The sequence below is a fragment of the Podarcis pityusensis genome (assembly GCF_964106645.2).
Source record: "Podarcis pityusensis genome assembly, chromosome: 13".
NCBI classification, from domain to species: domain Eukaryota; kingdom Metazoa; phylum Chordata; class Lepidosauria; order Squamata; family Lacertidae; genus Podarcis; species Podarcis pityusensis.
Window position 1 is genome coordinate 27286270 of NC_138038.1, and position 23731 is coordinate 27310000.

Here is a 23731-nt window from a genome sequence, read left to right on the forward strand (position 1 = left end):
TTCCAAAGACAGCAGGTGTTCTAGCAGTGAAAGTTGTCGACATAGATAAACCTAACTTAAGGATTTGCCAAGTGACATGTGTATACCATTTCTATTCTCCTTTCACATGTTGGTTGGGTACAGCACAGCTCTATCTAATCATGCACATGCACATAGCACTTTTCCTCACCACTGTGAGTCAGTGATTCTACATGGCTTTTAAATACGTGTCACCCCAGCTCTAATCTTGGTAAGAGTGTTCCATACATACTCCATTTACTCTATCTGCTCAGATTCCATGTGCTTTCTAACCCTTAGTTTGTACAAATGCACTTTGAGCACAGGGTGATCTGAAAGATGAAACTTCTTCTTTTTGAACAGAGATAGGGTGAGGTTGGAATCGGAAAACAGAACTTTTGCAAGTAATGTAACATGGCATGGAGAAGATTGAGCCCATTCACTACTTTGTAGTACAGTGGTTCTCAAACGATAGAAAAGGCCCTCCAGGGAAGTGCGAGATATCTGGGACAGAAGACAGAGTTCTAGAGAAGGAGAAGATAACACAGTAGGCGCTGCCATAGGCCTTTTATTCCCAGCAGCAGAAAATTAGTTTTGAAGCAACTGAAATTACAGTGCCGCCCACGGAAGTCTCAAAGTGGCAGCCGGGGCATTTTCAGAGTGCCTGGCCACAGGAGCTGCTCTCCATCCTGCCTCCTTCCCCGGTTGGCTAGTTTCAGGAGGAAGTTTGAGATGCTGTTTCAGTTTTCTTGTAATGCTACTGCTGGGTTTGTGCCCCAGTCAAAAGATCTTTATACAAAGTTGTGGGCTACACAGAGACCTCTGTGTGTAAAGATTCAGGGGACTCACATATTGAAGAGATGGCTGCCGCTGCAAGGGTCAGAATTCAATAGAAGTTGAGAAGGGGACGAACGGAAGGTAGGTAACTTCCCATCTAACTCCAAACTTGTATTTCATTTGCCCACACATAAAGACAAGGTGCATTGGATTTACCTTTCCACCCCCTGGCTGATGCTTCAAATTTTCAGTGGAACCAATCTTGGACTTTATATTCTTCAGGTCTGGCATGGGGACAGGGGCTGTCTGCAAGCGGCTCTTGACAGAAGAAGGGGATTTTGGCGGGGTGCGAACCACTGCCACCTTCTTGGGCTCCCTGTTTGGTGGAGTTGGCAGGGAGGGTGTGCGGGAGCGACTGCCAGGAGTTCCTGGAGATCCAGGGCTGCTGTAGCCACTCCTGTCTCCAGACTTTACCGGTTCACCTGCAATTTGAAATGAAAGTGCAATATGTTAAGTAATCGTTTAGCTGTTGATTCAAAAGAACCTTCCACACTGTTCAATATGCACGAAGGAAATTAGATCCACCAAGGAAGTAGAGCAGCAATGACTGCCAATTTTGTGCTGGCCACATTTAAAGTTTTGTTGCTGACTTTTAAAGACCTAAACAACTTGGGATCTGGGTACCGGAAGAAACACCTTAATCAGTATAGACCTGCCCAGTTGTTGAAATGCCAAAACGAGACTCTGCTGGCTGGGCCACAACCTGGAGAAATCCACATGGCAGTAAGCAGGGGGAGGACGTTTTCTGTTAGAGCACCTAGCTTATGGAATCATCTCCCCACTGAAATAACGCAGGAACCAACTTTGGTGAGTTTTTAGCACCTTCTGAAAATACACTTGTTCATCCAGGTCTTTGCCACTGAAAACTGTTCAGCTACTGCAGTTGTTGCCATTTTTACTGTTTTTATTGTATTTTAATATGCCGTTTTATTATATCAGGATCTATTGCAGACCACCCTAGAATTTTAATGAAGAGTGATATAAAAACGTTTTAAATTAAAAAAAAAACAAAAAAACATATGCTATGTTGCATTTAGTACTGTTGCAACTTTCTTTCCAATGGAAAGATATTTTAAAATATGAATAAAAAAACATTTACCTACCCCCCAAAATGGTAATTTAAATATCAAGGTTTTACAGAATTTATGGTCAATGCCAGCGGACAGGATTTGTTAGGAATGAAGAGGAAATAGTAAACTTTTTTTACCTCTCTCAGATTTTGCTGCTGTGTTAGGGGGCCTTCTTTGCTCCTTTTTGGCAGCTGAAAGAACAAAAACAACCGCTCCGTGAAAAACAATGATAATATTGCAACCTGGTTGCTAGGGGGGAAAGGAAGGGCAGACTACAGAGATTCCAATGACTATTAGAAAATAAAAGGGAAACAGGGAAAGTGTACTAAGGGGACAGGGAGCACAGGAGCAGGAGCTTAAGCCCTATCTTAACCCTACCTCCAAGACTGGGTAAACCACTCATTGGGTGACTATGGGAGAACACATGTATCTGGGGGTGGGAGAAGCAGCACCAGACCAAGACCTAGGCCTAGGCTCAAGGCTTTCCAGCCGGTGCCACTATCAGCGTCTTGTTGCAATGAGGTGATCCTTAATAATAATAATAATAATAATAATAATAATAATAATTTATTATTTCCCCAGCCACTCTGGGTGGCTTCCAACAAAATATTAAAATACAATAGTCTTTCAAACATTAAAAGCTTCCCTAAACAGGGCTGCCTTCAGATGTCTTCTAAAAGTTGTTGTTTTTCTCTCTGACATCTTGTGGGAGAGCGTTCCACAGGGTGGGTGCCACTACCAAGAAGGCCCTCTGCCTGGTTCCCTGTAACTTGGCTGATTCCCTGTAACTTGGTGATTCTTTAAAAAGAAGACAAGCTGGTAGCAAGAAACCACCATCTTAGGTCCCTTTGTCATCATGTCAAGCAATGCATTGAGGGTGATACAAGATGGCAGTCACCTGCTATCCAATCATCCAGTGCTGAGTGAGACTTGGTTCTTAAGCAGGATTATGGTGGCAGTGAGAGGCAGAAATGGACAGGTTGGCTGGTGCTCCCTGCCCTTTATAAAAGCTCATCTTATGATTTTGAGAAAAGGCTACTTCTCATGCTACTTTTATTAAAATTCCTGCCTTGAGGCCTGTGTCAAATGAACTTTTGCGGTGCTAGGCCACATCAACTTCATGCCACTTTCTTCAGAGGCTTTTCGGGTTCTTTTAAAAGGTTTGTCTGCATAGCCACAGTTCTTGGTCACATCTACTGCCAAGAAGAATATACTGAGGAAGGACTTGTACTTTCTCTTGATACACTACAAATAAAAGCAAAACCCGACACCTTTGTATTTGAATGTGAGGGAGCTCAAGTAAACCACAGTTTGTTTGAAGCAATTTCCAGAAAGCAAAAAAACCCAAACTGCTATGCAACACATGATCAACACACACAAAAACCCTCTTCTCTTACCAAGGCTGGGTGGTGTCTTGGGGATGGTGGGAGTTTTGGCAGGGATCCGAGAAGCATTGGCTGGACTCTTCTGATTCTGTCCCATACCAGGACGTGGAGTGGCTATCTTTGTTTTCATATCTGGACCCTGGTGACAGAAATTGAGAAAGGGCAGTATTTATTGACTGCTCATAGACTAAAAAAGCAGAGTAAATTGCTGTGGATTAGGGGATTTCCTCTTTATTTACACATTTTCAACCTAAGCCTGAGAAATGGACTCACAATGCCAATACAAGTTTCAATACTTTACCATGTGCTTATTATACGTATTTTTATGAGGTTGGGCATACAAAATGCTATTCTATTCAATTCAATTCTACCGTTTTCTCATTTGATTTCAGAACATAAATAATGAACAACTTATGTAAAGTAAAACTAATGGCTTGTCCAAATGCAAAGTTGATGATGCCTTGTCCCTACTTAGCTCCTAAACATGCAGCTTTTAGAATAGATATCCACAGTAATAACAGTATTACATAATCCCTTTTTCACCCACATTAATTGAATGCACTTATTTCATGAGTCCTTTCTGTTGCATAAAAAATGTGATATCCACATGAAAACATGTGTGACTGTTGAATAAATCTTTCACTGTTACGTCACCACAGCTTGCAGGAGCAGGTGTGATAACATGCAAATACTGTGCCATCTGGAAAACCTGAGCAACAAGCAACATCAAATGTCTTACATATCCATTAACTAAATAAAGCTCAGTAAAATACTGGCAATGTCCGGGGGGGGGGGGGAATGAATATAAGAATTTAAGCTGAATAAACAAAGTTGGCTAAAGGGAATGTATATATTTGCACTTTTCATTTCTTCTCTAAATTGCAAAGTTTTATTGTTACCTACCCAGAGATCTGCAGATGTGGGCCAGTTTGTAGACTAAATAAATAACACTCCATCTGAGCACATTAATGTATCAAGCGGTGATTTATTTGACTTCATTTATGTGCAAATTAAACACAATATTAAGTGCATTGTGAGGCTGCTTGTTCAACTATTAGAAAGAAGTATTCTTCGACTTGGCTATAATCACTGGTCAATCCTAGCACAATCTCTTAAAATGGGAGAAAAAGGCAACAGATTGGGGTGGTAGTAGCTAGCCATAACCAAGTAAAGTATATTCATATCTTGGGGTCATTAGGAAACAGTCAGGTAAGTAAAAATTACAAAAAACAACAACCACTTGCATGCAATTTGCTGTAAATGAATGCCCAACTTAATGCAAGGAATCTAAGCAAATGGGAAAGAAATAGATTTACCCCAGCCCCTCACTCCACCAACTTCTTTTTACACCATTTCTTACCTTGCCCCTTTTCTCTTTTGTTCCTGTACTGGTTGGTCGGGATGCGATAGAAGAGATGCATTTAGGGATGGAAGTTGGTACTGAGGACTCAGCAGGGTTGGAGGGTTTTTTCAAAGGGACAGAACTAACAGAGGAGTTTCGTTTGGGAATAATGGAGGATCTACCTTCCAAGATTTTGACAGAGGAAGGTATGGATGTCTTAAAAACATGAGAACAAAATAAAATAAAACCAAAGATCAGCATGAGAAAAAAGTAAAAAATAATCAAAATAAACTGAAAAAGTGTGGTGGTTAAAGTAAAGTCAGAATGACCAATGGCCTTAAGCATGTTAAAAGAAAGTCAAAACCTAACTGAAACTGGCTCTCTATCTCCTGCACTGCGCTGGCATTAAGAAGAATTTCAAAGCATCACATCATCTATCTCACCCTTAGAAGGATAGGGTACCAAACTCACAGGTTTTTGAAGAGTACATCATCAAAGGAGCATCTGAAAGTAAATATGCTCCCACATATTGCATTTATCAGTTCCGTGGTATTGGTTTCCACCATGACATCATCATAAAGAAGAATTCTGGGAGAGATGGTGACATCCAGGAGTGGCTGGCAGGGCAGCACAGATCTAGCTGCCTTACTTTCTTGCCTTCCAAACATGACATGATGTTGCTGCTTATTGAGAGGGGGAGTAGGAGGGCAACGAGAACTTGGTGTAGGAGGAGTGTTCAACTGGCTCAGCACCTGCTGAGCTCTCAGTTGCCTTGCCCTCTCCCCCTCCCAGTAAGCAGCAGCAACACACTGTGTTTGAAAGCGGGGACAGCAATGCAGCCCCACCTGAGCCAATCTGCCATCCACTACTGCTCCATCAATCCCTCTGCGCTTGCAACATAACCTAGAAAAACCACAGGTTTTGCCATTTATTGTTTTACTCCCATGGGAATAGCTGGTTAGTGTCTGAACAGGTTTCCATTAAATAAAGAAGTTTGCTTCAGCCTCTTCACTAGTAAGCCACTTCATTATTACTGCTGAATGAGGAAGAAGGGTTTCTGAACTACAACGATCAATAAACAAGCCAGGCTCTGTGTATGTATTGCTATCTACATGGCCAGCAGACATTTTCCAGGCAATCTGTTTGAGATTTAGGAAGGGGAGAGAGCAGTTAAGTTCCAAAACTTAACCCAGAAACAAAGGCTTGGGAGAACAAGCCTTTAAAAAACCGGCAGAATAAAACTGTAGTCCTTCCAGTCACATGCCTTTTCCAGGCAAGTCTGTGGGCCTGTCAAAGCAATCCTTATTTTCAAGCTTCCTGTGCGTGCTCTGATCCATTTTGTGGCTTGCCTTATTTGCTCTTTAGGCAATTCAGTCTTTTCTTTTTGTGGTTCTGATTAATGAGGCAAACGATCCTTTCAAAGCTCGAGTTATAGGGCAAGGTATGACAGCTGCTGCTTTTGTACAGCAAAAGGGGGCTTTCATTCACTTTATTTTATTTTATGTTTGTTTGTTTGTTTGTTTGTTTATATTTCTATCCCTCTCACCATTAGCCCTAAGTAGGTTACACTTTAAAAAATACACATAGAAATACACAATAAAGTCAAGCTCACATTAAAACGTGTTTAAACTAGTGGGTAGGATTCTCCAAAGCCAGCACCACAGGGAGGAAGAGAGGCTGTCCCTGAAGCAGAAGTTCCACAAACAAGCTTAACACTGATTACCATACAGAAATGCTTCTCAGAGATACTTGGGCTTGAATGAAACTCTATGCAAAAGGAGATTACAGCTGCAACTTCCTGTCACACCTAGTTTAGTTACAGGGAAGAAAGTGGCTTCTCAAGCTTAAAATACATATTTTAAAGGGATTCTAACTTAGAATGCACACTGGGCCTTTGAACAAAAAAATAAAGTTGTGGTGATTGGGGAGACAACAAACTGCATTTAAAGGTTTCTAGCAGAAAGCAAAATATTTACTCCATCAAAGATAAAGAAAAATGTTTTAAGGAAGAACCAAGAATGCAGAGAGGATGAACTGCATCCATGTTCATATATGCTTGTCAGCTTACCTTTGGTTTAGGCTCTTCAGTCCCAGTCTCATTTTTATCTTTGTTGTCCATTCGAGCTGATGAGAAAGGAGAATTACTGTTACATTTTGCTGCGTGGAGGGGTGGCAGTTCTAAAATACAGTGGTACCTCTGGTTACGTACTTAATTCGTTCCGGAAGTCCGTTTTTAACCTGAAACTGTTCTTAACCTGAAGCACCACTTTAGCTAATGGGGCCTCCCGCTGCTGCCGCGCCACCAGAGCACGATTTCTGTTCTCATCCTGAAGCAAAGTTCTTAACCCGAGGTACTATTTCTGGGTTAGCAGAGTCTGTAACCTGAAGCGTATGTAGCCCAAGGTACCACTGTAGCTTCTAGAGAAGGTAACCCACTCAGATTGTAACTGTAGCATGCAACTCTCCTCTGCCCTTGCAGAAACAGTAGTAGGAAAGCTCCATTCCTTATAGAACCATATTTCTGATTTATAAATTTGCTCTCACTCTTTCAGGCTAAGCTTTAATGCAACAAGCAAGCGTGTTGTGCCTCACACCATCTGGGAAAGCAAAATAAAATAAATAAGTATTGCCAGCTGTATTGGGAATGAAAAAATAATAAGAGTTCCCAACTGATTGGTACCACTTTTGGAAGCTCTTCCAAGTGTTTTGTGTGAAGCTCTGTTTGCAGTGTGATGTCAGGAACTGGCAACAGCACTGCGGCCTTTAACCACTGAAGTAACAGATCACTTTTAATAACCCCATAGACTTCTAAATACACGTTGTCCAATAACTTCTGCCTGTCTGCATTAAGCTATCTGAAAAAAGCAGCAAACCAGTTAAAGCTGAACCATTTAGTTGGTTCCGGTAGTTTCCACACTCCCTATAATGGAACACCCAAGTTTAACAAAACACTTACTTGGGACAAAAAGTATGATTCTGTGTCAAAAGTATTCATGCTCCTTTCTAACAGAATGTTGCTTTGCCTGCTTTGGACGAAGTCATACAAAACTCTAAATCAATGCTTATCATTTTGATAGGGGATAAAAAAGCTACTAATTAGTTCCAAACAATACAACCTAGCTGATGGAAAAATCAGCTTAAAACGAAAAGTGTACGCCTTGCTTTCAGCTCACTCTAAGTATAGGGTTCAGTTATAGGCCATAAAGGGCAACATGTAAATTTAGTGAAAGGGTTAAGTTCAGTCCAAGTTAAAAGCTAAAGTTTCAGCTTTCAGTTCAGTTAAAACCAGTTTAAAATAGTTCAACGGGGGGGACACGGGACCCTAGGCTTTTAGCTTTAAATTCAGCTTTTATAACACTTACACTCTAATTTTGAATGCTAAATAGATTTTAAGTTAAAACTTAAAACATTAGGGTATTTTTAAAACCACAATTCAAGCTCAGTAAAGGCCTGGTTTGAGCTTATTAAGGATAGCATGTAAACTAAGGGGTAAGGATTGACCTTAGGGCGAGTTGAAAGCTAACATTTTTTGTTCAGTTTCAAAATCAGTTAAAATCATTCAGATTTAAAGCACTTTCATTCCCAGGGGGGTTTCAACTGCCCACATCACATATCCGTCAATATCACTACCCAGGGTGCTAAACTGAGATAAATTTCCCTTTCAGATTTTTAGTCATTGGAATTTATTGCAACCCAAGGAGTCTTACCTCCTTGCAGGCCCATGCAGAACTTGTCTGAGGCCTGGGGTGGGAGTCTTGTTATAACTTTATTCTAAGCTCAAACAAAACAAAAAAAGCCAGTCCCTGGTGGGGCCCGTCAGTTCCCTTAGCCCAGCAAGGCCTGGGGCTAGTGTACCCAACTGCCCGCACCCCCTCCCCAACCCTTGCAGGGCCCTGCCTCCTTGTGTTTTTCCAACAATGACTTCCTGATCTAATTGGCTGCTGCAGAAGTCGGGGGAAGCTAGACAGGACAATAAGCTTCAGGCAACCCAGAGAGAAAGAATCTGTTTTAGAAGCACAAAAGGAGCACCATCTGGTGAAGATTCTCAGTCCCAGTAACAAAGTGTCAAGGTAACAATGCAAGTTAGGCATTTGTGCAAGTTTAAAACAGAGCAAGCGGGTCGAGCCTCACTATGCTCCACCTCTTCTTTGATTTAAAATTCAAACAACACAAAGCATTCAGGTAGGAAGCCAGCAGGGGTGTGGAGTCTATTTAGAACACTGTACAGAATGCCACATAAACAACTAATGGCTGCCTAGATAGATGTCATGGGTGTTTACTCAGTGCAGGGAGCTCCTGACCTTCAGGGAACAAGCTCATCCCCTTGTGGCCAAGGAATCCTCTTTTTAAAAAATCTAACTTGTCCATAAGATGTAGTGTGAGGACACTGTGTACTTAGAATTTCAAAAAGACTTTGATAAAGTAACTCACCAAAGACTCCTGATTAAAGGTAGTGGTCATGAAATAAGAGGAGAGACTCTCTTGTGGATTAGTAATTGGCTATGAAAGAGGTTTAGAAAAGGGCTGCCAAAATTATCATGGGACCGGAACAACTCCTATATGAGAAGCTGCATTTGAGGCTTATTCATACAATAATAGGGCCATCTAATAAAGCTAAGCAGCAGAAATCTGGTCCAATATGATAATTGTCAACCTCCTATCATTCACTGAGGGAAAAAGTTGCAGAAGCAGGGCAACAAAGAGGCTGCTGGCAGGAAGTAGCTTCACACACAAACTTTTTTTTTGTTTTTAAATAGCAAAATCTGAATACATATATCAAAAATGGGGCTGCTACACCCACATTCAGCCAACAGAATCGGCTAAAGGAGAAGAGAGGCTGAAATGTTTGCCTGCAAATCAGCCTGAGAAAGATGGATTGATTGCAACCAACATTCTGTTCACCCCTGCCCTACAGGAAACTGGGAGAGTGCAAAGATTATAATCCTTGACTAGTATATCATGGACACATAAAGACTGGTACTATACTCTGCTGCTGAAGTGCACACATTGTTTTTGTTCTGTTACGAGAAAGTTGGTATCTTTTGTTGTGTATCTATGTCACTCTGGGTTGCCTTGGGCAATATAAAGCAAATAAATAAATAAATATGCTTACTGATGATTACATTTCCCATATTTGCATGGACATCTGCGTGACACTTTTCTGAACAAACGAAGCTTTATAACGAAAGATTCCAGGTACAGCCTGTAATCATGCTACCCATCCTCCCTGGTTCTTGATAGAATTTTGTAGACAACTGTCCATAGCTGCCAGAACACAATAAATTGCAGGGTGAGCATGAGGGCCCACTTCTCAGCTACCCCAAGCTGAAGTGATAAGCTTGATGCAGAAGAATTCCATAAGGCCATGAGTCACTGAGTTTCTTGCAAAGAGCAGTTTGTCATAGAATGACTTGACATTAGAATCACCAATGCTTAGTCCAGACAGAGTGAGCTCCCATTGCTTTGTCCCAGCTCCTGCTAATCTAGCAGTTCAAAAGCATATCAGCACGAGTAAATAAATAGGTACTGCTGAGGCAGGAAGATAAACGGCGTTTCTGTGTGCTCTGGTTTCCATCATGGTGTCCTGTTGCGCCAGAAGCAGTTTAACCATGCTGGCCACATGACCCAGACAAACGCCGGATGCCTTGGCCTGAAAGCAGAGATGAGCACCACACGCCATAGTCAAATTCGACTGGACTTAACCATCCAAGGATCCTTCACCTAACTTTATACCTACATATCTTTTTCTTTTCCAGAGGCTTCCTTTTCAATGGCTTAGCAAATTCCTCATTCTAGCAGACTCTGACAGTTAATTGTAGCCAGCACCTCCCTCTTTACTACAAACTGAAGCTTCTGGAGTTATGAACCTTGTCATCTGATCAGCCTATGCAAAGCATTTTCACACATTCATCAACTGTTCAGGTTTGGACAGAATATTTAAGTATCATTTGGATTGTTATGGGCCTTGGGTCTCTTCTTCTTGAGCTTTGGTTCTACTGATTTTCTCCCCTTTCAGTTCTAATGCTCCGACAGCTGACAGAAAGGCCACCTCCTCTAACACAGCCAGATGTTTCAATGCCAAGGAAGCTCACAGTTAAGTTCTTTGAGTTAAGATTCCTTCAGAGAAACTAAACGACAGCCCAGCAAACTGTTAGTGGATGTAGCACAGGCTTTCTCCCATATGAGTGCTTTGAGCTGATTTACATAGTCCATCCAAGATCTCTTTGCACAATTTGGGCAGTTCTGGCAGGATTCAACAGCATGCCCCGCTCTATTGAATATTAGACAATGGTCATGCTCAACTGACAATAGGATCTTTCTTCCAAAGAGATGGTGCATTAACAACCCCCATGAGCCATTTATGACTAGCAGTGTTCACTGGAATCCATATAATAATATAATAATAATTTATTATTTATACTCCGCCCATCTGGCTAGGTTTCCCCAAACCATGAAGATCAGGTTACCCTTCGTGAAGGGATTTCAACATTCCAATTTACTCTACTACAAATTCTGAAAAGCTGGAGGGGAAAAAAGAAATACCAGTGCTAATTGTTTCACCTGCTTGCCTACTGTGCAAGATGCAAAAATATTACCGTATTTTTCGTCCCATAGGACACTCCGTCCCATAGGACGCACCTAGTTTTTTGGGGGGGAAATAAAGGAAATTTCCCCCCCTTTATTTCCCCCCCCAAAACCAGGTCAGGGAAACCAAACCAGGTCGGGGAACAGTGGTATGGCGGCGCTCCGCCTCCCCGCTGTCCCCCGAGCTTGTGGGGCTGGCGCTGGGGAGAAGCGCGCTTCTCCCCAGCGCCAGCCTCCAAACCAGGTCGAGGAACAGCGGGATGGCGGCGCTGCGCCTCCCAGCTGTCCCCCGAACTTGTGGGGCTGGCCGATGTCTGCCCAAAGTGCGGGGCACTCTGCTTCAGCGCGCCCCGCACTCCATGCAGCAGGCTGCTATCCGCAGCCTAGGGAGCCCTGCAGGAACTCCCGCAGGGCTCCCCAGGGCTGCGGATATCTGCCCGGCGCGAGGGGTGCTCTGCTTCAGGGCGCCCTGCGCGCCGGGCGGCAGGCTGCTATCCGCATCCTAGGGAGCCCTGCGGGAACTCCCACGGGCTCCCCAGGCTTGCTGATAGCTTCCTGAAGCCTGGGGAGCACCGACCCCTCTCGCTCTCCAAGCTTCAGCAAAAGCCTGTATTCGCCCCATAGGATGCACACAGATTTCCCCTTCATTTTTGGAGGGGAAAAAGTGCGTCCTATAGGGCGAAAAATACGGTAAGTCTTTCAAGCAGAGGAGGAAGACTCATGCCTCCTTATTGCAGAAGTTACAAAAGGTCCCAACTGTGATGTCAATATCTGTTATTTAGGAAACTCTTTGGTCCCCCCCCCCCAAAAAAACCCCCACATATGAAACTATGAAGAGGCAATGTAGAAAGGGGTGTTCTTAAAGAAGATACATACCGTATTTTTTGCTCTATAAGACTCACTTTTTCCCTCCTAAAAAGTAAGGGGTGTGTGCGTCTTATGGAGCAAATGCAGGCTGCACAGCTATCCCGGAAGCCAGAACAGCAAGCGGGATCACTGCTTTCGCTGCACAGCGATCCCTCTTGCTGTTCTGGCTTCTGGGATTCAGAATATTTTTTTTCTTGTTTTCATCCTCCAAAAACTAGGTGTGTCTTACGGTCTGGTGCGTCTTATAGAGCGAAAAATATGGTACATGTATTTTCTATTCACGCAGTTCCTCAAAAAAATAGGAATAGCTTGAGATGCCTGAAATCATGCAAAATTTCATACAGCAAATTGAACATTTTTTTGAAGTTAATGCAAATGTATTTGTAAAGGAAGTAGCCCCCCTTTATTATGGAAGGACCATTGTTAAGCATTTTCTCCTGCCTATAGGTCACATCATCTATCACCTTTAGCTGACACCCTATACAAAGGGTAGCCAACATGATCACCCTCAGCTGTTGTGGATAACAATGCCCATTAGTCTCAGCCAGTGTGATCAATAGTCAAGGATGCTGAGAGTTGTAGTCAACAACATCTTGAGGACACCACATTGGCTACCCCTACCCTACTTTATTTCTCTTGGATGCAGGTGAGCAAAAAATAATAAAACAAAACCCCTTACACCCTTTGGAAGTTTTTACACATGAGGCTTGATTGTACATTTACATGTGCACTGTGCAGCATTTGTGCCATGTGTAAATGTAGTTAATGGATGGGTAGAATACAGAATGGAAAGGGAGAGAAAATTATAGCCAGGGTATGTTTCACATTAGCATTAAACAGATTTAAGCCAATGCCAGCATAAGTGAAACATTCTTTGTTTAATACACACCACAGTGATCTCTGACAGCTATTAGATAAGCTAGAATGGGAATGCATGATGAGAATCAGAGACTTGCAAGAATGATGAGACACAGCTTATATAATAAGTTTCTGATCAAGGCCAAGATCAGTTAGCTCCATTCTTGCTTTACCTATATCTTATCTCAGTGTTGGCCAAACTTGGGTCTTCAGCTGTTTTTGGACTACAACTCCCATCATCCCTAGCTAACAGGACCAGTGGTTAGGGATGATGGGCATTGTAGTCCCCAAACAGCTGGAGGGTCAAGTTTGGCCATCACTGTCTTATCTAATTGGTTATAAGACCTGCCAGTGGAGGATCTCAGATGAAGTGAAAAGAGCTAAAATTCCACAAAATATAAATTGGGGTGGCGATTGGTGAGAAGCAGCAGCAGCATCCATGCAGGATAAGCATGCAGCCATTGTATTAATGGATTGTACTCACACCCCAAGTCCCAATGAAGCAGACAGCCATGGATGTAGAGCAGTGGCACACAAACATTTTTGTTTCCTGTCAACTTATCAGGGAAACTGCCGGAGCAGCAGGATTCAGGGAGAGATGTGCAAAATCATTTGTGGTTTTAGCAGCCTTGCTTTCTTTAAGCAGGACAACTGAGCAACACATGCACACACCTTTCAGAAGTGGCAATCGACTGCTTTGTTTCTCTGGTGTACAATAGGCAGCTTTTTTTCCAGAAGCCTTTTGCAGTTCTGAGGCCTGCACAGTTTCCAATGTCTCCCCTTCCAGGGAGATGCTCTCCCCTGAAAGCTTGCCTACTTCTAGTACACCTTCCAAAGTTTTGCTCTCCTTCGGGACATTAGCTTCAACCTCAACTTGGTAAATACGCTCAGAGGGGTCCAATTCTGCAACCATGGCACACCTTTCATCTTCTGATACGAATGGCCTTCTCTCATCCAGACTATCCTGCTGAGTTCCTTCATCAGTGTCTCTGTCTTCAACCTTTATCTGTCCAAATGCAACTTCTTTCAAATCACCTCTGAAGTAGAGTGAGCCATCAGCTGTTGGAAAATATGCCGTGTGAGCAATTCCCACCGGCTTGCTTATCGAAATCAGCAGGGAATCTCTCAAAAGTCCCATCCCTTCCAGCATTTTTAGGCTGGCTGGTCCCAATCCTGCACCAACTTTTTTAGGTACTAATGTTGTAGGCACGCCAATAACCACTTTCTCAATAAGATCCTGCAACTGATTATGAATTCTGAAGACAGCCTTCTCCTGGCTTCTTTCAGCTGTGTGGAACTCCATGTATCCATCTGGCATCTTTAGCATAGTGGCTACATAAAAGGGTTCCACACAATCTGCTTGTTGGGCTTTATCTGTCTGTGCAGATTCAATTTCATTGCCTAGTGATGCAGAGATTCTCCCCCCCCCAAAAAAGAAATCTCTAGCCCATCAATGATCTCCCACAAAGGGAGTAAATTCTAGGAAATGTGAGGGTAGCTATAATATGCCTTGGATGATTTCATAGGTGCTCAGATATACAAGCTATTTTGGATTTTGAGTGATTTCATTCTTAACCCATTTGCAATGTGTTCTTAAATTCTTGGGTTCCACTCTCCCCAGCAATACTGAGGTCTGCAGTTCTATTAAAGTATACAAGAAGGGCATTAAGCACAGTAAGAAGTTAGCATGTTTATATCAATACAAAGCCATTTTTGGAACACTACTAAATTAATTATAAATATTTGAGAGAATATCATTAAAAGAGCAAAACCGAATACCACATCACCATTTGCTATAGTCAACTCTACTTTGGTTAGCCTAAAAGTAGTCCTCAGAACTCCTAATCTGTTTGAGATCACAATATTGTACTTCTCAAATGTGAGTTATGATAATGAAACACAAACACAAGCATTTAACTTATAAAATCCATCAAATAATGCAAAATAATAGAAGCTGATAATGGATGTATAAAAAAATACACTTCTATTATCAAAACAGTGTTCTTCCCATTTTCAAGAGTTACTTCAACCAGTTTGTTGAAGTAATTCAAAAATTAGATCTGTAGGTTAATTACCTGAAAACTTTCATTTTCATTTTCATAACATCTATCATTATTCTGTAATCTTATTCACTCATGGTCTTTATCACTATAGTACTAAATGTATTTCTCTTATTTTGGGTTATAAAAGGCATGCTAAAAAAAAAAAGTTCACAGCTTTAGGGCCACGATGGCAGTGTTCCAGCACGCTCAATCACCATCTTCCACCTCCTTTTCCTGTACTTTTTACTAGTTCTCTACTATCTTTTTTGAGGCATGTTGCTAAAATTCTAAAACAGTAGTGAAGGTGAATGGCCTCCACAATAAACAATGGTTTAACAATGATTTGTTCTGTGCATTAGCCTCAAGCTAATGGCTCTCCCTTCCCCTCCAGTTTGGCTGTGAGGAGGAGACAGGGAGCTTTGACTTTTGATTTCAATTAACCACAGTCGAACACTGCATCCCAAACCTTAACTGTATTTTATCTTAACTTTAATTAGTTGAAAAAAGCCAGCATCACAGACTATTGTTTGAAGTATGCTGGTTTCAACTGAAAAGAATTAACAAACCACAATTTGTGTTGATTTGAACATATTGCTTAACTGCAGTCAGTTCAAATGGACAGAAAAAAATTTAAACCTCCTAACCACGCTAGAGGAGTGTGAAAACCCAAGACTTGATGTAGCTAATTTCCCTAATGAAAAACAATGGTTTATGGTACTTCCCAAACAAGACCAATCACTGATTTAATAATGGGTATTACAGCATTGTCTGTACTGTACTAAGTTCCGTTAATTTCCTTAATAAAACAGTGCAGCACAAAAGATGCTGGAAGTATAAGGATTCCAAGATGCTTTCCTTCATGGTAACAGCAATCGCAGAACCCAGCAAAAATGAAAATACAGTGGTACCTCGGGTTAAGTACTTAATTCGTTCTGGAGGTCCGTACTTAACCTGAAACTGTTCTTAACCTGAGGTACCACTTTAGCTAATGGGGCCTCCTGCTGCCACCGCGCCGCCGGAGCACGATTTCTGTTCTCATCCTAAAGCAAAGTTCTTAACCTGAAGCACTATTTCTGGGTTAGCGGAGTCTGTAACCTGAAGCGTATGTAACCCAAGGTACCACTGTAGGGGATTCAACCATAAAAATAAAAGCAGGACTGCTAATATTTGTGGGCTATAAAAAAGGATGCAGCACACCAAATATTATTTCTATCTGATTGTAACTTCCATCCCGACCCAGCAGTCTGGAGCTTAGTATTTTAAGTTCTGCAGAGCAACAATACTGTACTTACCTTGAGCATCCCCCGCAGCATGGTCTTCAAGGCTAGAAGTAGAGCCTAAGTCTGCTTCCTCAGCTACATTTTTTCAAGTCGAGGATGGGAAAATGGTTTCAACATTAAAAATGGTACAAGACAAATGCCTCTAACCTTCTTACCAGTTTTAATTAACTTTTTAATATCGGAGGAACAAAACATATTGAACCTGAATGGCAGCACATTTAAATGAAAATGGGATGAAATGGATAGAAACATCCCCTCTCAAACAAATCAGCACTGATCTACTCTTGAGCCATATTCAGCAGTGAATTATGTCCAGAGCTTGGAGAAGGATGTAGTAAAATTGATAGCTTTTATAAAATAGAATCTTACTAAAAAATAAACGAATAAATAAAATAAATCTGACCACATATATTTCAATGAATTTATTTTGAAGTTTCTCAAAAGTGAGAGCATCCTTCCCTACAAATTGTTAACAGCCTGATACTATGCAGACCTAGGTATGGCTATACCCATTTAGAACAATGGGAGCAAGCATATCTAGGAGGTACAAGCAGCTTCTTGATTTTTTTCCTTCAACCTCAGATTTAGTGCATGCCTTCACAAAGTCATAGAGCAGAGTGTAGCACACCTATAGAACTGGTCAATCCCCCCACTCCCAAATTCCCTTGGGGGTGCTCTTTAAGTCCCAAGTCCCTGCTTCCTCCATAAGGTATGATTAAGATTGATCTGCCCATTTATCTTGGTTTTTAATGGAACACATTTTACAAGGCTCAGTTATTTGTTTCATAACTTGAGAACTGTCTCCAGGGGCTGTTTTTTACAATATTGTTATGAGCTTGAACTGCCTTGATTATTTTTATTGAGTCTATCATTATTGCTGCTGCCTACAGTGTCACTTGATGGGGTTAGGGATTTGTCAAATGAACATTAATCTTCCCTAGTCACTGGGGATATTTTCCTTAATGGTCTGAAAATCTCTCTCCTCCCAACCAGCCTGTGGAATATGACACAAATCAGAAGAGCAGAGAAACTGTTTATAATGGGTCTGAATTCAGAGAGAATGCTGCAAATTTAGTTAAATTGAAATCATCAAATGGCGAGAAATTAAAGGGATTTATAGGGGCATAAGTAGTTATTCTTTTTAGAAAACTGATGAAGGATCACTGCTTTTCCTGTTGTAGCAGTCAACTGCTTCCAGGCCACTTCTATATTTGTGAATGGAAAGACAAGTTGTTTGCTTGTAACTAATGTTTGAGTGGTCTTCTGTGCAATCAGAACATATGGATTCTGCATCTACACAAAGCAACATCTCAGAAATGTCTAGCGTTTTAGAAATTCAGGAGCTCACACTGGCTTTCTCCCCTTGAGTGGGCAGACCCTGCATGATGCTTATGCCTCAAGGGACAAGCAAGTGCTATCCCACTCATGAAGTAATTTGACTTTTTATTCGTGGGCTCCACAGTCACATATATGGAGATTACCAAGATGAACTACCCGAAGGTGGATGGAGGCAGCTCAATTGAACCAGTTATGTAGGCTGACTCTCCTAAGGGTTGTATTTGCCCTGGCCCTGATATAGCTAGCATGGTCTGTGATAAAAGTTTATGAAGTAGATCAGGTAGCTGATTGGCAGAGCTCTGGCAAAGGTGTAGCCTATGAAAGTGCTGCTGAATTGTGACTTGTCCCTTCAATAGGGGAGTGCAAACGGGCCAAGGTGTCAGCATGAAAGAGAGATAAAAAACCACGTCTCCTAAACTGGCAAGTCAATTCAACAGTGTATGTCGGCCAAAAATAAAGATATTGAGAAAAAATAGGCATGCCCTTTCAAAGACTCTGTTAGCATATGAAAGTGGTACCGATCAACACTAAAGGATGTCCAAACAGAAAGCCAAAGTATTTTTTCCCAGATATAGGGAGGGTGGAACAAAAAGCAGCTTCATTATCATCTTTAGACCACTTGCTGATATCAAAGGCCTATAAAAGCACACTGTCCGATGAGGCATTTAGATGAGAGGCTCTGTTTCTGCATGCTTACCTAGTGTGCACAAAACTACTTTGCGTATCTCACCTAGTTAATGCCAGCCCTAGGGTAGGGTGAATCAGGAGAAAACCTGGAACTTAGCAGTCACTGAACAAAGGAAAGGAATGATAATGTGTACAAAGAAGTGGTTGTATCCAACTAAATTTTACTCTTAGATGGCCCACTGGGTAATACTCAATGTTAGTCCTACTCAGAGTTGATTCACTCATTTCAATGGGTCTATTTTGAGTAGGACTTAGGTCTATTAATTTCAATGGGCTGCGTTCAACTAAGTCAGTTATGTCCAATAGTTTCTATGGGTCTACTCTGACACTGAATGTAACCACAAAACTGAACTACTGTCTGGATTAATTTTGAGAGAAAAGTAAGAAAAAAAACCCTCCCAAAATCTCAAAAGGATAATATGTTCTATGATGCTGTTCAGGCAACAACCAAAAACAACAACAACTGGACAGGAACTTGCCTATCTCTTGAGAGTCATTCATAGCTTAAGATCCACTCATTTAAGAAAAAAGAAAAGTGCTTTCTGAAGCACTATTTTATTTTATTTTTTGAGATGTTGCTCCCTACAGGTACATAACCCACTTGTGTGACTGCAAAGAAGAACAAACATTACAGACACATTATAAGTATATAGTGTTCTCTCATTTCAGAAATGAAACTCTGTAGTCCAACCCTGTACTTTTTCTCACTCAGGGAAGCAGAGAATGCATAACAGTAAATGGTATGGAGACCCTGCTGTAGCAATGGTGCTCAAATTAAGCAAGTGTGCACCTGATCATTTGGAGCCTCATGTAAACTGACTCAGAGCTTTATAAAGTAAGAGGGGGATGTAACTATGATACATGCATATACACAAACAGAATACACAAATTTTGCATCAGTTATAAATGATGCACACATGTGTAAATATTGAGATCTCCCCTTAAAACACAGCAAAAGATGTCTTCCCACATGGATCTTTAATAGTGTAATTTGTAGGGGTGTGTGCTATTAATAACTAATGCAAAGCACATATATACTAAACATACCAGGAAGGAATTTGGTATGTGTGAAGAGGCCCTATTTCAATCTTTTCTTCATACCATTTTCTTCCTAAGAGGCCTCACCTGTATTTCCTTCAGGTATCTCTGCATGCTGGCGAGTCGCATTTCGATTCTCATGCACTCTCTCCTCCACTAATGGAGCAGTGGCATCTGAAACAAAAAGGCAAAATGAAGCAACTGTCACTTTAAAAGCACTGCAAAAGAAAATTCTTCATATATTAGCTACTTTAAGAAAATGAAATAATAGCCGGCAACTCAAAGGCAGTCATGTATCATGTTTTCTTCAGATGAGATGAGGATGGGGTTTGCATCCAGAAACAAGAGCCAATTAAACCTAAAAGGTTTGGGATATAAATCTGCTACTAATTACTGCTCAAAGCCACACAAACTGCAAGCTTGAAAAGGAATTTGAACCTGAAGCTCACATCCAAGATCCTTGTTCAATTCATTCCACCTCCTTGAAGATAAAATGTGTAGTTCTCCTCACCCCCATGTTTACTTGTCAGCTCATGGAGTCATCCAGAGGTTTGTAGGTGGCAGACTTTCATGGATTCATTTTTGCTTCTTCTAGATCAAGGGAATACCTAAGTTGAGCCCTGGCACATGTGGCATAGGTTTGTGTTTATGGGTGATCAAAATAGGAAAGTGGCCATACAAAGAACAGAGGGTTCTCCACTAAGTCTGATGGCAGAAATATGAAACATGACACCAGAAACTTCCCAAGCATGTGCAGTGACTGTTTTCTTGGGTAGGTCAGTGGTGTTAAAGGCCTTGACTTACCACTCATGGCAAGTTACAGAGTATACAATTTATGCTCCACTACCAACTCCTTAACCCACGTTTTTCACTCAAGCAAAGCAAGAGACAGAACATAGACAGGACAAACAATGAGACAGACAATGGGAGTACAATGGGAGATTTATTTATTTTTTTACTTTTACCTCCATTTTTTCTGAGAGAAGAGATCTAGGGACAGCAAAGTTGACTTGACTGGCTTATTTATTAAATTTATATCCTGCCCTTGCTCCCAAAGAAGCCCAGAGTAACAAGTGATAAACTATTATTATGTTAGCTATTTTGGCCCTTTTCAAAGGACTGGCAGATCCATTGTCCTTCAGCTAAAGATCTTCAGAGTGAATAATTTTTATAAGATCTTCTCCCTTTTTTTTGTTGATTTCCCTAACGCTACTGATGCCAGGAGCTCAAAATGTCTGATATCCTTCAAAATATTTCTGTTTGATGATGTTCTAAGGATATGGTTACAAATAAATTTGCTTCAGTTTTGTGTATTGTTCAATCTTTTGATATTTGTTGCCAAAATTGTGTGCATTTAGTTGACACCGAAAGAACATTTAGAAAATTGCTTACCTTATGGATTTATTGATTCTTCAAGATGCCCAATTTAAAAGATTCTGCTTGCCAGGTTTCACAGATTACAGTGTTACCAAAAAATAATATCTAATGGAACAAGTAGTTATAAGTGTAGAACACTTTTGATATCTGAATCTTCAAGAGCATTTCCAGCCCAAAAGAGAAAAAATATTTAATTCTCCCTCTCTCCCACAAAAAACGCCACCAAGTTTCATTTCAATATTTTTGAAATGTAGCTTTAAATATACCAATAAGGACATGCATACACTACAGGTTACCTTAAGTCATTCTGGCCAAGAGTTGACTCGCATTATTTTCATGGCTTTCCCCTCTATCAACTTTTGTCATCTACATTTTGCCTACTCCCAAATCAGGTTGAGTAACTCGGCCATCCTCACCTAAGACTTTCCCATTGCACTGGATTCAGGACAATCTTATGCTACAAATGTGCTCAGTTTAGACAAGGAACAGAAGAGAGAACAATAACTTCACTCAAGGGTGCAATTTTGCATATATTTTGATAAGATAAAGGGCTTAACAGGCAAATGGGGCACAATTAGAGAGAGAGAAATTGGGATTCTGCCACATGACTAACTTTTAAATTATAGTGTGGAAATTTATCCCACTTCAAACAGTATATTCTACTCTTAACCATGCAAGTAGGTTTTAAACTACGCATCCACTCACCTGTGGTGTGCAAGAATGATTTCTAGATTATAATGTATTAATGAACAATATTTCTTTCAGCTCATAAATGACTAGCACATCATCAGTTTTTTGCAGTATGTAAGACAGTAGTCTAGTTAAGCTTGCATACAATACAAATCCCTATTATGCTTAGAAATTTACAGTGTAGATGCTGTAGGAAGACCAGAGTTCGTGAAATCAAGTTCAGTTTGGCAATGACTGTAGTATAGATAGAGCCTTAAGTAGTATAGATAGAGCCTTAAGAGAAAGTGGCTACAGTCTGAATTTTCTTCAGTGGGCTGGAAAGGGCCTTCCTGCTGACAAAGTTTTTCTGTTTAATTTCTTACTGGATAATTATTGTTAAAAGAATGTCAAAATCTAACACCCTATCAAGGACCTTGAATATATTATTTGGCTGAGTGTAGACGTGCTGGATTTGAGGAAGTAGGAATGCAGTTTATTCTGTGTATAGTGATTCTTGTGTCAGCAACTGTCAAAACTAAATACAGATAATTTAAAATTGGAAGCAACAATGAAAGAAAGTCTCTGCTTATTTGGGAGGGAAACATATTGGTGCACTTCTAAAAAATAAAGTGCTGACTGCTGTGAATTTCAAAGTAACGAGACAAAGAGTTCCCACCTTCCACAGTTGGGGTACTCTTAGCATCAGAAGCCTCAGACTCTGGTTCATCAGATCCATCATCAACTGGTATCTGGAGGGGAGAGCCTGGAAATACACACATTCAGCACTCAGCAAAAGGAGATCAGTTTTGGAGTATGGCCTGTCCTTGGTGCAAAATGTGCTTGAATTCATCTTCATAATGCAAAGAGTGTGCATGCATATGTGACCGTCAGCTAGCAGAAATATCAGGCATTAGCAAGAAAAGGCAGGACTAGAAAACGCCAAATTCAAGTTTCAGTGGCAGCATCAAAGCAACTAAAGTGAAACTGTTAAAAGCAACTGATCAGTGAGGTGCATCAACTGACAACAAAAACGAAAGCAAAAAATCAAGAAGTCTAAAGATGACAGATTTTTTTCCCTTTTACTACTAGGTTCAGATCATTACTACTACCATTTTAAGAATTTTGCGGGCCATGCCTTGCTTTGCATGAAAGTGCACTTCCAAATACTAGAGCATGACAGTAATAAGGGGTTCTTTATATAAGAAAGCAAACAAAAAGTGTTCAGAGCAATTTATTCTGTAAAGGTAAATAAGTCATTCATCACCACAGTTGGTCACTGTTGTCAGGAATTTGCCAATTCCCACTTTTTAGAATCAAGAGGTAGATATCTACTTTTTGTAATAGGGCGTCCAGAAGAGCAGGAATCCACAACCTCCTACAATTTATGCATAAAGGACTTAGTGACAAAAATGAGCTTGAATTGTGGCAGCATTTGGGGACATAATTTTCTATTTTCTTCAGGATCTGAGCCTCTTTAGTCTCCCAAAAGATGTTACTGGCTGAAGAGGGAAAGAATGTGGGGTGTTCTTAGATATGTGGGCTTGGGCAACATGCAGAGTGTCTACTGAGAAGAATTTGAGAAAGTGTTACTGTGGACCTCATTTTTTTAGTCTCTCTGCTGACATAACAGACTTTTCAGAACTTTTATCAATTCCTTTATACCTGTACGATATAAAGATGACTTGATTTTCTCCCCTGAATCAGGAGGCAACCCTAATGACTGAACGTTGTAAATGGACAAGAATCATGAGCCAGGAAGTAGACAAAGGCAGGCTGCGGTTACAACGAAAAGTTACTCTAGACCCCACACCATAATTCTAAGTCCAAGAGAATCAAAACTGCACAGAGAGAAAATGGAAGTTGCTTACCTGCAGCTAAGTGCTTTCCAAGTGGCTCTGGACAATCACAATAAATTGGTGACGTGCATACAAATCACAACAGCATGGAAATATTTGTAGTGGTGCATGTGGTTTGGGAGGTAATGCCAAGAGCCTATACATAGAGGCAAAGTCAGCTGAAGAGGAAGTCAATGGGTACTTTATTTATATGTGCAAATGGTGGAAGGAGAAGGGACTGCAAGAATATCCTCACTTTCTCCTCCTATTTGCACTAACAACTAAATAGTTCCATTAAGGGAGATCATTAAGAAGTTTCTGTATGGAACAGAAGGAAAGCTCCCACATACTGCATATTTCTCCAAGTGAAAAGGTCAAGGATTTGATATTTCAAAATGAAGTGGATTGAAAACAACAAGGTAGTCCTGAAGTTAAGCCAAAATGCAGCCTGAGCTCTGATTAACTGTGAGGTTAATAGTCTTGATGCTATGGAGACATCACAGCCTGAAGGCATCTCATGGCAG

The 23731-nt window shown here is 41.0% G+C and overlaps 1 protein-coding gene across 18 annotated transcripts in view; it reads right to left on the reverse strand.

Moving 5' to 3' along the window:
- MAPT (microtubule associated protein tau) overlaps nucleotides 1-23731 on the reverse strand; it is an 81591-nt gene that overhangs the window by 16962 nt on the left and 40898 nt on the right. For 5 of the 18 annotated variants that reach the window (XM_080978628.1, XM_080978627.1, XM_080978630.1 and 2 more), the window contains 8 exons: nucleotides 22049-22135; nucleotides 19414-19500; nucleotides 16276-16338; nucleotides 6700-6755; nucleotides 4650-4847; nucleotides 3302-3428; nucleotides 2042-2095; nucleotides 991-1256 (listed from right to left, as the gene is read on the reverse strand). In XM_080978628.1, the coding sequence (XP_080834754.1) occupies nucleotides 991-1256; nucleotides 2042-2095; nucleotides 3302-3428; nucleotides 4650-4847; nucleotides 6700-6755; nucleotides 16276-16338; nucleotides 19414-19500; nucleotides 22049-22135 (938 nt within the window). Of the gene's footprint in view, nucleotides 1-990; nucleotides 1257-2041; nucleotides 2096-3301; nucleotides 3429-4649; nucleotides 4848-6699; nucleotides 6756-13613; nucleotides 14527-16275; nucleotides 16339-19413; nucleotides 19501-22048; nucleotides 22136-23731 lie in introns of those variants that run through there. The other 13 variants (XM_080978617.1, XM_080978618.1, XM_080978619.1 and 10 more) reach the window with 11 other exon arrangements.